We start from the raw sequence: 18,920 nt of genomic DNA on the forward strand, positions 1-18,920 counted from the left end.
TACAAACGCTGTCTGCTTTCATATTTATATTCTCAGTACGAATGTACGATTTTGATATTTCAACGGATATATTAATTTTGAGTATTCATGAATCTATTTTGAGAACTTAAGGAGGCGTGACTTTTTGAGACTTTGGTACATATCTACGTATCTTAAATTGGTGCAAATATAAGGTTTACAGAAAATTCAAAACACAAAGTTTGGAATTTCTCGGGAAGAATTATCTAAATTGAAACAGCAAATTTGCAGACTAGCATTTTTATTGCAGTTAATCATCTTTTCTATTTACTTACTCAAGGCTCATTTTTCCGAGTTTCTTAAAGCACATTTTTACGTCAAGCTAATATCAACATCATTTGCTATTCTTGAGATATCGCGCAGGACAACACATCCATCCACATATATACAGACACCAATGTAAGAATAGTTAATACATTGTTTTAACCAAAAAAAGTACATAATACATATTGATTTATTTGGATTTTCTGACTCTTTCAATAATTCCCTTTAATTATACTGGACAGACAACAATATACAAGATAGTGATGATCAAAATTAGTCTCGGTTTTGCAGTCTTAGTTATGGCCATGCAAATTTTTCAAGATCAAGGCCAAGAACAATATAGTACCAGTTCGAAAAGACATGCTCGACCTTGACTGTGTGTGCTCAAGTATCATATTATATCTATCATAAGAAGGTACTTAAAAACAAAAGAAAAAAAACTTTTCAATGGATTTTTTTTTAGTAGGTACTATTCGGCATTATATTTATATTATTATTAAAATCTTTTTCATTTTAAACTTGAAAAATGTTTTTGAATACTTTTTCGTAAATATATAATAATTTATAGCAGGAATAATTAGTACCCGAGATCGGACAGCTAGTCACATTAAATAAATGCAGGCTTAATAATATCTAAAACCAGTTTACGTCAAGCTCCAGCCGTTTTTACAGTAAAAACCTGAACAGTATGGTCCGAACGAAGCTTTGTCTTCGGCTTTGATCATCTTCGGCCAAAACAGCACCTTTGACGAATCGAACGTTTCGCCTATGGTGATTTGTTTTATAAGGTACTTTTTGTTATCATCTCCAGATCAATTTCTAGAGATAATTTAAATTATTTATATTGTACAGTCAAAATAAACCTTCAATATCAGAGTTTTAAAATCATTTATATTATTAATTGTTTTTCTATGGTCAAACCTGGGTAAGCGAGAGTTCAAGGGTTCACAATCTTATTCTCGCTTATACAGGTTTGTCACCTACCCAAGTTTCCCGCTAATACAGGTACATATGTAGCGTTTCTCTCTTATAGAGGTACGCAGCAATAACAAGTCACAGCAAGTGCGAATGTGCTTCTTAAATGATATAAATAAATAAAGCTCGACTGTCGCTTATAGAGGTATAGATAAGTAGCAGTCTCACTTACGGAGGTCCATGAGGGAAAAACGACTCTCTCTCGCAGAGGTTCCTGTTTCTCGATAATAGAGATTTTGGGAGCTTAAAATGACGGGTCCTGTCTATTACTCTCACTTATGGAGTTTTCTTACTTATCCAGTTCTCACTTACTCAGGTTTGACTGTATATACTTTTTAACTATACTTGACAAGGTAAAACGCATTTTAGAATTGTATTTCAGATTCATAAATTTTATTTTTAATTCATTTTATTCAGTTAAAGCGTTTTATTTTAAAACATGAATTATTTTCCATATTTATCATCTGTATTTTAGAGAGTATGTATCATTCGTAGTTCAAATTTACTAATTTTGTTTAAAAAATGTTTCCCAGCTTTTCTTAAGATAAAGGACTCCTTATGACTTCCATATTAACTGCTTGGTGTCATTAGTGATTTTTCCAATCAAAAAAATATTAAAACGTATCCAGCCCTCGTTTTAATCGACCTACGTTATATGTCACTACTCGAGATGCACAAAATAAAAAGTAAAAGCGATGCTAATTCATTAAATAGTCTTATATTCTAAGGGCAAATAAACGCATTTCGATATTTTTTGCCATTATATAAATTTTGGGCTTTGGATGTAAGAAATGTTTTTAAGAGCTCATTAATAGTATTGATAAGTATGACTCAGGCATGAGGGAAATAATATATGGAGGAAATGATGAAATAATTTAAAACCTGATAAATAATTAATACGAAATTATCTCAGGATTTTGTTACTTTTAACTTCAATATTTTATAAAAATTTACATACATCTCCTCTCCTTCTCTTTTAATTACCAAACAAAATAATGAATATATGGTTGAGAGGTATTTCTAGAAACGATGAGCCTTCTAAATTGAGCGATGCTCAAATAAGTCCGTCGATTTTCTAAAGAGTTCTTTTTCTGGTCTCATATGTCTCAAAACCATAATAATGCTCTAAATTTAAATTCAGTTAAGGACACTCTCCAATAAATTACCTTCCTAACAAACACAAAATCAACTTATAATAGGTTAATCCGTTTAGGAGTTACAATGCCACAGATATACACACATAGCGGTCATGAAGATAAATGTGTTCGAAATGGTTTATTTTCTCGGAATGGTATTTTTCAAATAGACTGCCATCATAGCTCGAGCAGTATTTAATCGATTTTCTTATATCTTGATTCTTTTTATACGTAATTTAGGTCGTTTAGCACTCATTTTAGTTCTTTAACTTTAGTAATACTTATACTTTTCTTTTCTTGAAAAAGCAAGCTAGATTAAAACAAATCGATTAAAGTAAGAATCATCCAAATCAATTTTTTTGTCATCCAAATCGTTTGATGTCTAGAGAGCCGCAAAGGAACATACATATATGTATACCAATTAAAAAAAACTTTAAACAGTTGCAGAGTTTGATGGGGGACATCATGTGCTGACATCGGATTGTACCTAGTTTTTGGGCTTTATTTAAAGCCAATTTAGATCCTAAAGGGTAAGAGATAGAACGAACACTTTCAGTTAACAATGGATCCTCATAAAAAAACATTTTCCATCTAAACAATTTTTTTTCAAAAAACGTCAGCTTTCATAGGAAATCCGACTTAAAAATATTTCATTATTGCATTTAATCGAACGAAAAGGTAATGGAGAATATTCGTCTGTGTGGATGACTTTGACCTACGTCAAAGTCATCCACACAGGCTCACGACACTTCTACGAGCTGCATTTTAATTTGTACTAAACTGTAAATGATTTTTCAAAAACAATAATAGATAGAATTTTTAAAGAACTTTTGAGATGCGATAATAAAGATACGATTGTGTATTAAAGGTTCAGTTTACTTAGAATTTGCTGTATAACAAATTAAGTAACTACAAACTTTTTGTCCCTAGTGAGGACATGGTATCGTACACTTAATAAATAGGATATATACATATTCAAATTATATTTCACATTTACATAACTGTATTTTTTTCACTTTAATTAACGCCAGACAAACCACTTAAGATTTGTTTAGTTCGAGAATTTCATGTAGAAAGCTGATTGCGCAACCAAATTAAATACATTTTCAAGCTCTGTCAAAAATTTCATTGAAAAGAAAGTCAGCAGGTTGATGTGTTCTCAAATTGTCAAGATTCATTTGCGGAAAATGAATTGATCTCCTCTCATAAAATTCAAAATTATAGTATTTCATGAATACCTACAACGAAAATGATTGATTCATTGCAATAGAATAGGAGAAAGAAGAATGAAAGCATTTTTACCCACCCCATTCCGTGAAATAATTTCATATCTCATCCAAGGGCGTATTTTAATACATCCTATTAAAACGTATATCAGGGAAAATTCGAGAAGGTTCACTCCCTTGGGAAAACCTTTTTTTTGCGCTTTTCTCAAAAATGACTCCAACGATTTGAATTAAACTTGGCACAAGGCTAAACCATAATCAAATGAATCAAATAAAGAAGTAAATAAAACTAAATTAAGCCAAATTAATAAAGAAACTAAAATTTTTCTTTGTTTTTAAATAATTCTTACAATTGGATAGATGTTATATAAAAATAAATGTTTGGTTGGCAAAATACAAGAAGAATCTTTTCAAAGTGAAGTAGTCAACAAATCATTTGGTATAGTATCTTACAGTTGTTAAACTATATACTTAGGTAGCTAAATAAAAGTGCAAGTGCAATAAAACCTCAAAAATCGCATGATAAAATCGTATAATTATTCAAATTGTTCACATAATCAAATAAATCAAATAAAGAAATAAATAAAACTTAATTAAGTTAAATTAGTGAAGTTAAGAAACTAAAACTTTTCCTTGTTTTTAAATAATTCTTACAATTGGCTGCTTTCAATCAAAATATTACAAGAATAATATATCAATTTTATAATATAATAAAGTCTTGCCGATGTTTCGGACGGTTTATTAAATTTTTATGCATTGTTATTAAATTTTTATCAATGTTCAAGTTTCTAGCCTATTGGTAAGTTACTTTAAAATTAATTTCAGTGCTGAATATCAGTGCTTGAATTATACTTATAAATAAGGTACCTAAGTTTAAATAAACAAATAAATTAATGTATATAAATGCCGGCCATTTTTTCCCAAAAATTGTACTTGGAATTTTATTTTCGTTTTTTGGAATTCGCATGCTTTTATGGAAAAAAAATTTGTCCCCGAATTTAGACATTCTTATATTATCCGAAGGGATTTAGTAGAAATTTAGAATCAATATACTCACTCCATCTTTTATAGTTTTTGACAAAATGGAACCTTAAGTTTTGCCTAAATCCTCACGATATTTACGAGAAAATGTTAAAAAAACAAAAGTTGTTTAAGGTCAGGAAAAATTTTTGAACTTAAATTTTTGTTCTACCTATTACGGTTTAAAACACGGGTGCTACGTCATGACCCAATATTTATATCGTTTACGAACTCCAAGTCTCTTTGAACGTCCTGAACACCGAATAATTAATAAAATTCAACTCGTTAACTAATTTCTTTTTTGAGCTACCATGCTCACGACCAGATACACGAACCGATGGACGAGCAAATGGAAATGGACTAATTAGATGATTTCATGCAAACCAATATAAAAATTTTTTTTGTAACTTCAGTATTTCTAAGCTTTACGAACTAAACTTAATATACTCTGATATATTTCATTTATAGGGTATAAACGTAATAATGAACTATAAAATTAAAACCTACTTGATATCGTCCATGAACGTCTTATAGTCCTTTTGATAATATCAGTTGCCGGTTGTAAATTGATGTTCGTTCGACTATCGCGTCGTATACTTGATCTGCGTTTAAATTCATGTATCCATTCGCCAGTCGCTGCCTGAATCTCCCTGTAACAAAAATAAATGTATTTAAAACACCATCAAATACACAAACTTTTACAATCATTTTAATTACATATTTGCTCTCAGTTCATGTGAGATTCAAACTCCCATTCGTTGCGATTCGTTTCAAATAAATGATAAAACAATTATAAAATATAATTTTTAATTATTTTTAATGCCGGAAATGAATTCTTTTAAAAAAAATAGTGTAGGTAATGTTTTTAAAAATATAAACAAATTACAGGGTGTGTTAGCATAATTAAGCAAATTTATTTTCGAGGGATTGACTCTCTATTGAAGTTGGTATGTTGAAGCAAATCGTTTACTTTTTCCCTTTTATAGTTAGAACTGTGATAAATGAGAGCAAGAAAACTGAGATTGGATTGGATAGCAAATATTTTTATAAACTTATAATTGTCTCTATATATATATATATATATATATCACATAACAACTGTGAGAGTGTCACAAATATTTCCTATTCAATTGAAGTGGCAGATAGAAGGTGTAAAATAGATCCAACCTACAATAGGGTATTATCGTTAGTCAAAAATAAATTATGAAATTTGAAAAAAGCTAAAATTTATGTAAAAATATACTTAAATATTCTGATTTCGAGTCATAAAAGCACATTTTTCTATTAAAATATCAAAATTAAAAATCGTAATTTTTAAAGTATATATCACGTGATCTAAAACGCGGGTAAGCCCTGTTGTGATGTCATAGCGGTATGAGTCATAGACCATCAGTTAGTTCAGTGTAGACAGTTGGGTATAATATATACATATATAATCAGATGTCTATGAATATAACCGTCAAACTTATTTGTGTTATTTCGTATAGTGATACCCATATTACGTCATCAAATTGGATGCCCGCGTTTTTGCCAGTTTAAAAAAGGTTTAAAGTTTTTGGCAACAAAACGTGTGTATTTATCCGAAATAAATTTTTGGTGGCTTTTTATTAGCAAAATCAACATTTTAAAGTACTTTTTCAAAAATAGTAGTATACCCTATTAGATTGTGATTTAAGATTCTGCTGCCATAATTAAGAAAATATATAATTAATTTTTGAATTTAGATTTTACCTGCGTAATATAAACCTCTTTTCATAAAAATGGCTATTTTTCAGGGCTTTGGTCCACTTATGAAACTTCCTTCTTAAGAACACTAAAATCTATGAATTAAAAAGAAAAAATTTATCGTTGTCAAGTAGGCTTTACTACCGCTAGCTATTGGAGCATTTTGTGTCTAATCTGTGATTACTCGATCTCTTACATCCTGTAAAAATATATTTTGCATACGGAAATACATGTACAAGTGTGTAGAGACAATATAACGGAATTTTTTTCATTTAATTTAATAAATAAAATAGAGGTACTCATAACTCGTTGTTCGTTTAGGTTATGTTGTGATTGTGATTGGCAGGCAGCTGATGTTTCATTTAATATTTTTTATATGTTCTTCATATTATCTTTTTAAAATTCATAGTCGTCAACTTTTTAAATATGTTCAAAATATACGTAGAAATATTATCATTCACTTTCTGTTAATAAGTCATTGTTTTTACCTCGAAAATCGAAATGGAACAGTGTACCCATCTAGTAAATTGTCGATCAATTTGAATTTTTTGAATTTTCATTAATGTGGGGGCAATATTCGATTTGTAGTCAAATCGGAACATAGCAAAGCAAAGTTTTGAACACAAAATTAATATGGGTTCTTTTTAGTACATCAAATTAGGAACAACTTGATTGGTTTAGTAAAACGGAAATATTTATGAATAGTTGTATAAAATAAATTTTAGTCTAAGGATGCACGAGCACCAAGGCAGTTTTAAATAAAAAGGTTGATTTTTTTTGTATGATGTTGGCTAAAACTAAATCAATTCTGAAAATTTTAGGCAGGGTTGTCCGATTATTTAAATAAATAAATGACTGCAAAAGTAGGAAGGCATATTTAACATTAGTCTTATGGTAAAATGGTAGATGGATGATATGTTTTCATAGATTTCTCCAAAAGTAGTCGGTGGAAAACAAAAAAACCGGTTGTGCCCGGCTACTTAAGGATGTATGAGCAAAGTAGTGGGGACACGAATTTAAATAAATATATATTTTCAATTTTGTTATAGCTTGACAATATAAGACGAAAAATAAGACTAAAATTTTTCGATATCTGGAGTAATTTTCAAAATATCGAAAATTGAAAATTTTGTTTAATTATTTAGCTTTCGATATTTCGAAAACCAAGGTAGATATTGAAAAATTTTATTCTTATTTTTCGTTGACGTTCATGAGAAACAAAATTCATCATCAAAGTTAAAAATAAGGTACAAATAATTTTAACCCTAAATCTTAAATTGCTTTGGTCGATCGTACTACCTTAATTGATCAATAATTACAACAATTTATTAAATTAAAAGATATATTGGGTTGGTTCCCAAGGGCCATATTCACCACGGTTTGTTTATTATTACATTTATCATATTTGTAATTGATTGACGTTGTACAGGTTGATCCATGCCATTAAGAAATGGTTCTTTTACTTAGTATGTTGTTTTATTTTGAACTGAATCCATATAATGTTGAAATAATTAAAAGTGAAATTTCTGAGCGTTGCAAAGTAAAAGTTTTTTTAGGGCGTACCGGATAATACACGTGCAATATAAGATTTTATATATATTTTTTTAAATAAATTATGCCAGAAATTATTTCCCGGTTAAAAAATTGAAGTGGACCGTAAAGAACCCGCAATAATTGTATGGAAATTGAGTTATGCACGATAATGCAAACAAGTTAGTTATTGTGTTTGTGTGTGTTTGTACAAGTGTAAGATGCACAATAGGGTATTCTACTATACCAAAAAACACCCACAATAGGGTAATCTACTATATTTGAAAAATGTTGATTTTGCTAATAAAAAGCCACAAAAAATTTATTTCGGAAAAATACACACGCTTTCTTGCCAAAAACTTAAATTTTAAACCTTTTTTAAACTGTCAAAAAGGCGGGCATCTAATTTGGTGAAGTCGGCTGTGGAAATCGTGAAATTTTTGAAAATATTAATTTAAAAAAATTGTGGTCCAATAATAATTTACATAAATTTAATGGATGACAATGTTAATTAAATACAGGGATTTGTTTAATCTAGAAATTAATCTTATGTATAAATATTGACTATTGATTTCCCGATAGAGCGAATAAATCTATACCGAATATTTTCCATTGAGAGTAATAACTATAAATGATGAATGAGGTGATGATTGATGTATACCTGGTCTGTCAACAAACATCGTCATCTAAGTTAAAAGAGGCCTGGATCTCACAAGCCTAGCTGCAAGGTACAGCTATTCGTTGTGTGCGTAGTCATGGTAGGGACAATAAAATCGATGCCAGCGCTTCCAGTGAAAAAATTTTGGCGATAAAGGACGCTGTTATGACTACTTTGCAATTATTTCCATGTTAATGTTATGGATAATGTCAAATTAAAATTATTGAAAAACACTAATTAATTCAACTTAATGCATTAAAAATTGTGAAAATAAGAAATCAAATTGCATAAATATTATTTTTTAAATGTAAATGTATGGACCTTCCTTATGGTACGGATCCCTTAACCATTCCTTTTACACTGGTGCCTACACAAACGCACAATGCGCAAATTATGTGCGTGATCTAGACACACCTTTAATCAATATACCTTATTGATCGTTGTGGTGTGTTAAAAGCCAGTTTAATCAATATACGTTTTGATCGTTGAGTTAAAAACCAGTTTAAACAATATACGTGTTATATAAAGTTTTATGTGTTTTTATGGACGATATCGCGCCAATATAATAATTTAAATAAAGTTATGTTTTCCAAGGAATAATAATAAGGTAAGCACCAGCTAATTTTCCTAATTTGATTTTCGTACCCAACATTATTTGGTCCTGTCTGAGCCGAATCCCGTTCCCATTTTGTTGTTATTCCCTGGGATACATTATTGCCATGCCAGAGTGAACATTTACTTAATTGTTTGGTTGCCATTAATTGCCATTATTTAATTTGAAATTGAAATTGAATATTTTATTTTGAAACTTAATTTTGAAATTTATTTGAAACAAGAACAAAATACAAACATTATAGAACTTATTGAATTTGTTGACTCAAAATATGTTATACAATTGCTGTGTTGTTTTGATATCATTTTATTGCACAATCATGTCGAAATGAATTTCATTTGTTTTTTTTAACAAATTGATGGATTAATAATTAATTGATTTTGATATTTCATGAATTTGCCTGATTAATTAATTGATTGATTTTTGATATTTTACGGATTTGCCTGATTAATTGATTGATTGATTTTTGATATTTTGTGAATTTGCCTGATTAATCAATTAATTGATTTTCGATATTTCATAAATTTGCCTTATTAATTAATTAATTGATTTTGATATTTTATAAATTTGCCTGATTGATTGATTAATTTTCATTTGAATAAGTGGTAGTTTTATTAAATCACTTTTGGATAAACCCTTTGTTTTCCAAACTTGTTAACAATTGATCGATTGAATGAGTAATTTATTAATTTATATTTGTGATTTATTTATTTGATGGATTTGCTTGTTTAATTGATCGATTTTGATAAATAGGTGGTTTGATTAAATTATTCTTGTTTAAACTTTGTTTTCCAAATTGTTTTGTTTTTTTTTCCCTTTTTATCATCAAAATGCCTACTAGCCAGGAAAAAGCGGCTTCCGATCTCCAGGTTTTAATTGCCAGGCGGGAACGATATTTTCAAAGTATACAACAAGCGTTCGATTTAATTCCACGTTTGAATGATTTAAACATATGCAGGCAATTTAAAGCAAGATGTAAAACGTTGGACAAAGCGTATTCCGAATTCGATGCCGTTCAGAATAAAATATTAGAAACAAACCCCTTAGCAGCTGTAGAACATCGAATATCAGACGTTTTAGCATCCTCACAGGCATTTGACGATTTGTTCTATGCTGTTAGAGCTGCGGAAGCTTCTTGGCCTGAACCACAAACCGTTTCAACTTCTTCCGCCTCAACAATCAAACCAAAATTGCCTCATATCACTCTGCCGACATTTGATGGGACTTATGAAAAGTTTGATTCATTTAAATCATTATTTGATACATTGATTCATAATCAAGGACATCTATCAACCATTGAAAAGTATAGCTATCTACGTTCTTCCGTCTCCGGTACTGCTCTGACTGCCATACAAGGTCTACCATTTGCGGAAAATTCCTATGAAACTGCCTACAAAACTTTAGTCACTAGATTCACAAACAAAAGAGTTATTGCATCTAATGTGTGTCAGAAGCTATTTTCTGTGAAACCTTTTACGCAAGAAAGTCAACTTAAAGGATTTTTAGAAGATTTTAATGTTCAAGTGGAAGCTTTAAACAACCTTGCTTTAACTAGTGTTTCGGATTTTCTTATTTCGTTCATGGCTCTTAGGCTGCTTGATCCTCAAACACGTCAAGCTTTTGAGGATACAAGAGCTAACGATCCTACTGTACCAACTTATGCCGATATCCGTAAATTTGTAGAAGGGCGTATTGCTACATGTGAGGTAATTAACTCTTCGTCAGCAAAGACAAATTACCCTAAGCCGATGGGTTCTATGAAAGTTCCAGTTAAAAGAGCCATGGTTGCTCATGCTTCTCCTCCGCTGAAGCCTAGTGTGCAATCAACCTCTTCCAAGCCTGCAGATTTGAGTCACACCTGTCCATGTTGTGCTAAATCTCACCGAGTCGTAGAATGCAATCAGTTTGGTAATATGACTATTTCGCAACGCTATGAAGTTTTACGTAAAAAACTTTTATGCTTTTCCTGTTTTGGACCACACGCTCGATCGACATGTTCTTCTAAATTTTCATGCAGACATTGTGGTTCCAAAGCCCATCATACCATGCTTCATAATGATAGTAAAGCCAATATTCCTCCTATATCATCTGCCAGTGAGCCTACCGTTGCACTGTCAGGTAATATTATGCCTTCGCCGTCTGTACATCAGCATAAGCAAATCCTATTGGGAACTGCTATAGTTAGTATTCCTGATGTATTTGGTCATCATCATGATGTCCGAGTTTTAATCGATCCAGGAAGTATGATCAATATTATTTCCCAATCACTAAAGGATCGCCTTACTTTACCAATGACAGCGTCTAACATTCGCATCTCGGGTATAGGATCCGGGAAACCCCAACCAGCCAAAGGTACTGTTGTTTGTACTGTCAACTCAAAACATAGTCCGTTCTCTATCACCGTTGAAGCGGCTGTGTTACCAGCCATAGCAACTAAAATTCCTGCCGTCCCAGTTGTACAAAATATTGTCAATAAACTTTCTCAGCTACAACTTGCCGATCCTCAGTTCTATAGCCCTGCTTCGGTTGAGATGCTCATCGGAGCACAACATTACGCCAACCTTCTGACCTCGGAACCTGTAGTTCCAGGTCACCCCTCTCTGGTTCCATCCATGTTCGGAACACTTGTTATGGGTGAATGTCCATCGATGTCATCGAATGAGTATCAATCATATTGGATAATGCACTCTGACACAGACCTTTCGTACCAGTTACAGAAGTTTTGGGAAGTTGAAGAATTGCCTGTCAAAACTCCGTTGAACCCAGAAGATGTTAAATGTGAGGAACACTTTGTCAAAACTCATCGCCGTGATTCCGATGGAGCTTATATTGTACGATTGCCCTTTCGTAATGGTGAAGCTCCTGAGCTAGGTGATAACCGTGTCTCTGCACTAAATCGTCTAACTAAATTAGAAAAACGTTTAGAAAAACAGCCTACGTTTAAAGATTTGTACCATGCAAATCTTCAAGATTACCTCAGTTCTGGTCACATGGTACTTGCCGAGAAGAACTCGTCTTATGTTTTAACCCATCATGGAGTTACGAAAGATAGCTCCACAACTAAAGTTAGAGTTGTATTTAACCCTGCTGAGAAAACCAATGCCACCTTCCCTTCTTTAAATGAGACTTTATTAGCCGGTCCTAAGCTTCAAAACAGTATTAACGATATTGTTTTGAATTTCCGCTTGCACCGAGTTGCTATCACAGGAGATGTAAAACAAATGTATAGAGCCATCAAATTGGATGCAAGAGATAGTAAGTTTCAGCAGATATTGTGGCGTTTCGATCCCTCTCAACCTGTACAACAGTATGAAATAACCCGTGTTTGTTTTGGCATTACTAGCTCGCCTTACCATGCCCTCCGTGTGATGAAACAATTAATTCAAGACGAAGGATTTAAATATCCGACTGCTGCTAAAGTTCTAGAAACTGACATGTATATCGATGATGTGTGTACCGGAGCTTCCTCCATTGCTGAAGCCCGTCAGCTACGTGCCGACTTATCTGCTTTGTTATCGACGGCTGGGTTTGAGTTAAGAAAATGGGCAAGCTCTCATGCCGCCGTTCTAAGTGACCTACCTCACGAATATAAGGAAAAGCCTCACAAATTTGGTGACATTGAAACTATTCAAGTTCTTGGAATTCAATGGATATCTGAGGATGATGTATTTTGCTATCGAATTGAAACCATCCCTAATTGCACCACTAAACGCCAAGTTTTATCACAAATTGCCCGTACCTATGATTTACCAGGATTTTTGGGACCTGTAGTTATCTGGATGAAGATATTGATGCAAAAAATCTGGCTACAAGGAATCGACTGGGATGATCCTTTACCGTCTTGTATGATTGATCAATGGAGTCAGTTTGCCAAAGAAATGCCTTGCCTTCAAACCATCAAAATTCCACGTGATATTCTCGACACTTACATTCATCCACCCGAGCTTGTTGGGTTTTCTGATGCCTCTAGCTCTGCAATGGCTGCTGCTGTCTATTTGCGAGTCGTTTGTTCGGATCAACGCGTGTTGATTAGCTTGATCCGTGCTAAAACTAAAGTCGCTCCAGTAAAACCAGTCACTATTCCCCGCCTTGAGTTAAATGCCAGCTGCATGCTTGCTAAGATTATAGAATCTTTATTGCCACTCTGCGCTCGTCTTCATATCGAAAAGCTTTACCTATTTACAGATTCAATGGTAGTTTTGTCATGGCTACGAACCCCTGCTCATCTACTCAAGGTTTTCGTTGCTAATCGTGTTGTTAACATATTAGATCGGACTTTACCATCTCAATGGTTCCATGTTCCAACAGCTGATAACCCTGCCGATATTGCCAGTCGTGGCTGTATGCCAAGTCAGCTTGTAAACCATAAGTTGTGGTGGTCAGGTCCCGATTTTTTGCGCGAAGATTTTTCTTTATGGCCAAGCCAAGAAATAGCCTCGGTTCCTGACCTGCCCGACCTAAAAGAGGTTGGCCCATCATTGATAGGCCATGTTACAGGTGGAGATGATGGTGTTGTTCTTCTTCTAGAACGTTTCTCATCTCTTGTTAGAGCCAAGCGAGTTATAGCATGGATGTTGAGATTTAGGAGAAACACTTCGCTTCCCAAGGAACAACGTAATTTCCAGTGTTTATCTGTCGCCGAGCTTCGAAACGCCGAAATAGTATTAATAAAAATCACTCAACATTTTTATTTGCCACACGAAATAGATTCTGTCCGTCAAGGAGTTCGTTCTAAATCGTTTCCCTCTTTAACACCTTTTCTCGATAATGATCTCCTCAGGGTGGGGGGTCGTTTAGCCGAAGCTCCAGTGTCTTATGATGCTCGCCATCCCTTTATCTTACCTGCCAAATGTCATCTTTCTAAGCTCATTGTGGAACATTTTCATATTACCAGCCTACATGGTGGTAATAAAATTGTCCAGTGTCTTATCCAACAATCGTATTATATCCCTCGGGTGCGTGAACTTGTTCGTAAAATCATTTTCAAATGTACTCGTTGTGTCCGTTTTATTGCCAAGCCTAATCAGCCATTTATGTCCAGTTTGCCTGCGTCACGTTTCGTTCAAGGTCGACCCTTTGTTCATACTGGGGTAGATCTAGCCGGACCATATCCCATAAAAGATGAATCTCGACGAAATAGTCCAATTAATAAGTGTTATTTTGCCCTTTTTGTGTGCTTCTCAACGAAAGCTATTCACCTTGAGCTATTATCATCTCTCTCTACCGACTGTTTTCTTGCCGCTCTAGATCGTTTTATTGCGAGAAGAGGTTTGCCCAAAACTATGTTTTCTGATCGAGGTACGAACTTTGTAGGTGCGTCTCGAGTTTTGGAAGAAACTTTTCAATTTGTCAGAGAAAATAGTAAGATTTTTTCGGATTACCTTTTGGGACGGGAAATCGAGTGGATTTTTAACGCTCCAGCCAACCCGTCAGCCGGTGGTTTGTGGGAAGCCGGGGTAAAGTCGGTTAAACACCACTTAAAACGTCTCTTATCTGATAGAGCCTTGCTATACGAAGAACTGTGTACCCTTCTTGCGCGCATCGAGGCCATCTTGAACTCACGTCCGTTAGGTATTTCTGCCTCTTGTCCCATTGACGATATTTCTTGCCTAACTCCTGGTCATTTTTTGATCGGAGCCCCGTTATTGTCTCGCCCTGAACCAGACATTACCAATGTACCCTCCAATCGTATCCCAAGGTGGGAACTATTGCGTCAAGTGTCCCAACATTTCTGGAAGCGGTGGTCCCGTGAATATCTGCACACTTTAATTCAACGACAAAAGTGGTGGGATCACGTTGAGAATGTAAAAGTGGGTGATGTCGTGGTTATCATGGTCGAAAACCAGCCCCCGATCAAATGGCCATTGGCAAGAATTACTGCCCTGTTGCCGGCGAAAGATGGAGTAGTTCGCATCGTTAAGTTGCGAACTAGTTCCGGCCATCTCACCCGACCCGTTCGTAAATTGTTGATACTCCCTGTCCTTCCGTAACCTTATACAGTCCACTTAGTGTTTCCTGTGTCCCGTTTCCTGTTAAATGTTGTCCCGTGCTTATTTTAATTTTAATTTCGAGTTTTGTAAAAGTGCCAAATGCTATCGCTATAGCATCTTTATTTGTATTTGTAATTGTTTTAAATATGGTTTGCCAATCGCCGATTTCACAATTGTCTAAATGGTTAAAGGTGCAATCCATTGCAGTTGAAAAATGTTCATTTTGGTGGGGGGTAATGTATGGACCTTCCTTATGGTACGGATCCCTTAACCATTCCTTTTACACTGGTGCCTACACAAACGCACAATGCGCAAATTATGTGCGTGATCTAGACACACCTTTAATCAATATACCTTATTGATCGTTGTGGTGTGTTAAAAGCCAGTTTAATCAATATACGTTTTGATCGTTGAGTTAAAAACCAGTTTAAACAATATACGTGTTATATAAAGTTTTATGTGTTTTTATGGACGATATCGCGCCAATATAATAATTTAAATAAAGTTATGTTTTCCAAGGAATAATAATAAGGTAAGCACCAGCTAATTTTCCTAATTTGATTTTCGTACCCAACATTAGTAAATTATCATAATTATTTAAATTTGTGAGACAAAAATATAAAATTTTCAATGTAAGTCATAAATGCAATCCATACAATTATATATGCACCCATACAATTCTATAATTAAAGTAGTGTATCGTTACCATGGAAACGCCTCCAAAAAAACTCACACAAGGTGCGAATAGTTATAGAACAAACCATAATACGGTTTATATTTTAATAATAAATAAATCATCACACAGCTAGCAAAAGTGTTCATGAACATAAAATGATTAATTTAAAATAATAACAGATTAGATAATTAATTAGTATCATATTAAATATTTATTATTAATTACTAAATAAATATAATATAAACACTATATACAGAATGTTTCAGAATTGCACGGAACTCTTTAAGGGTGTGTGGTGTTCTTCATATAAACCACTATTCCACTGATGTAATAAGCAGAAGTTACTCCAGCATGTGATTTGGTTAACCTGCTTATAATGCAAAGAAGTTAGTACGAGCACCAAAGCAAGGTTAGACTTGTGGTTGAAATTATTTGTAAGTAATTTTCCACTTTAGTAATGAATTTTGTTATAACTTCATGAATGTAGACGAAAATATATCGAAAAGTGATATTATTACTTTTCGTCATATATTGTCAAGTTATAACATAATTCACCATCAAAATTGAAAAAATTTTTGGATTTTTTTCAGTTTTTGCAGCTTAATTCAAAACTATGAACCATTGACATTAGTTGCTACTATCATTTTTAAGGTATATGAAATTTGAAGCAATCAAATAGTTTTTGAGATATAATACTTGAAAAATTTAAAAGGTTTTTTTAAATGTTTAATTTTTGAGTTTTGCTTACGTTAAACTGTTAGAGATATATCAAATTTTAAAGTTAAAAAATAATCAAGTTTTGTTTGAAACAAATTTTCGTAAGTATAAAAAAAATATAAAGGATAGAGAGATACAAATTTGTGGAGAGATAAAAAAACACCGTGGTATTTTCAACTAATGAGCCATTTGAAAAATTTATGAAAAAAATAAAAAATTTCGAATTGAACTGCAAAAACTGAAAAAAGTCAAAAAATTTTACAGTTTTTCACGTATTGCGCAGGTAGCACAACTTTTTTTCGCTTGCAAAACGTACTTTCACACTCCCCTAAGATGTCCAAAAACCAAAAAAGCAGCTTAACATCGTGTTTTGCGATTTTAATGTAGAAAATACCTAGAGTCCATTCTGGGTAACAAATCTTTGAAATGAACACCTATCCAAAGATGGGGGAGTACAAATGGCACTATTTATACAGCACCCAAGTTCCTGGTTTAAGCCTGTATAACGGTTGGGCAATACAACGTGATGAATAGCCCAACCCTTAGCCAACAGCTGATTTTCAACAGGTATAACTTTTTACCTATATCATAAATAAAATATGACATGATATCTAGATATATTTAAAATTATATAAATAATAATAATTAATAATTAATAAATAATTATAATAATAATGATATTAGTATTATTACACAATCAACAAACAGTAGCCAAACTAGTCTGTCGAAGTTTTATAAATCAGTCAGCCATGTTTTAAATTAAATCCATTATTTTAATCATACATATATATACATTATTAAATCATTATAATTATTATATTTAATATTATATGTATATTTTGAAACTAATTTCCATTTTTTACCCTTATATGTGATTGTGGGTCCAACGGATCCACATACAAAATTTATTTAAGCAACATTATTAGTGGGACAAAATATATATGTACAAGGCCGACCCCTACGGAATTCCGCATAGTGGTATCGGTGGCTAAAAACAGGCAAAAGTGATAATATATAAGTGAGTAATTTAGATTATTTTTATTTTTAGGCAATTTTATTACAGATATGATACACAAATTACTTAATGAACATAATTGAACATTAAATTAATATTATTTCTCCAGCCTGATTTTCTTAAGCGGTAGATACATTTATAGACCGTGAAGATAAGCTTTAAAATGAAGGGTAAATCATGGAATTTGATAGAAGAAAGTCGTTTTCAGTATATTTAATTGTAATGTAAATTTTTGTTTTTAAAATCTATACTGCTAATAAGCTCCTCGTAGGACAAAATAATCCAGGGAAATTTAAAATAATTGGAATTAATTTATGCTCTTATTTAAAATTCAAACCTTACAAAGCTGTCTGTACTCGAATATTTCAACCATAGATGCAAATCTTTGGTTAATAATTTAGATACAAATTTCACAAAATATTATTTTACCTACGAAAATGTAAATTTTCGGGTAATACCTTTTCGCCTATAATTTATTAAATTATAACATTTTATGCAACAATAATATATGATCCTTATTTGTATTATTTTCAAATGTAATTATTCTCTAACTTTTGACAGATATGAGAAATCATAAATAAATAAATTTATTGTTAGGTATATAGATAAAATTATTCTCCGATTATTATACTTTACTTCTTTTATTAAGTTATTGTATCTGCGTGCTTGTCTGCTTACCTGCCGAAAAAACTTTATATCGACTTTTAACCCTTTTCCCATAATCCAATCGATCTGAAACTCTACAGGCAGACTCGCGGTGGATGATAAACGGTTTAATAATCGTTAAAATATCGATTGCAAGTTTTTATACAAATTATTTTAAAATAATCGAAAAATATCACGTATGCTGTAATAACAATGTTACTATGGATTCATTTTTGTATTAAAAATAAATATGTGAAAGGTACTAAAAATAAATTTTTGTGCTGAAATTAAAATTTTTTACTTTTCTTAATGATTTCCTATAAGATTGGTTGAGCTGTTTTTACACCCAATTCAAGGAATTTATAGGTCTCAACAGAATAGCTACGCCACTGTTTTTATCCCATGTACGTATCCCATCATAAACAAGATATAGTTTCGTTAATTATCGCAACTTTGAAAATTTACTGACTATTGAAAGAAAACTTTTTTCTAAATATTTTCTCGAACGTTCATTATTTTCAACATTTCAGTTTGAATAAATAATATTAGGTAACCATTGGAGAAATTTCCAAAATTATAAACGACGATTCATGAGGCCGTATCTCGTTAGATGTGCATCGAGTTGTACACTCTCCAAAAACGTTTCCAAGGGTGGGGAGTTAGGGTAGCTATCTCCAAAAGATACAAAAAAAATATCCATTGTCAGTCATTG

At 32.5% G+C, this 18,920-nt stretch overlaps 1 protein-coding gene across 1 annotated transcript in view; it reads right to left on the reverse strand.

Annotated features, from left to right (window-relative positions):
* Window positions 1-18,920, reverse strand: part of LOC123305822 (serine-rich adhesin for platelets-like) — a 233,997-nt gene that overhangs the window by 77,026 nt on the left and 138,051 nt on the right. Inside the window, exon 3 of the mRNA XM_044887655.1 lies at window positions 5,147-5,289. Coding sequence (XP_044743590.1) covers window positions 5,147-5,289 — 143 coding nt within the window. The remainder of the gene's footprint in view (window positions 1-5,146; window positions 5,290-18,920) is intronic.

This window comes from Chrysoperla carnea, chromosome 1, assembly GCF_905475395.1.
Source record: "Chrysoperla carnea chromosome 1, inChrCarn1.1, whole genome shotgun sequence".
NCBI lineage: Eukaryota > Metazoa > Arthropoda > Insecta > Neuroptera > Chrysopidae > Chrysoperla > Chrysoperla carnea.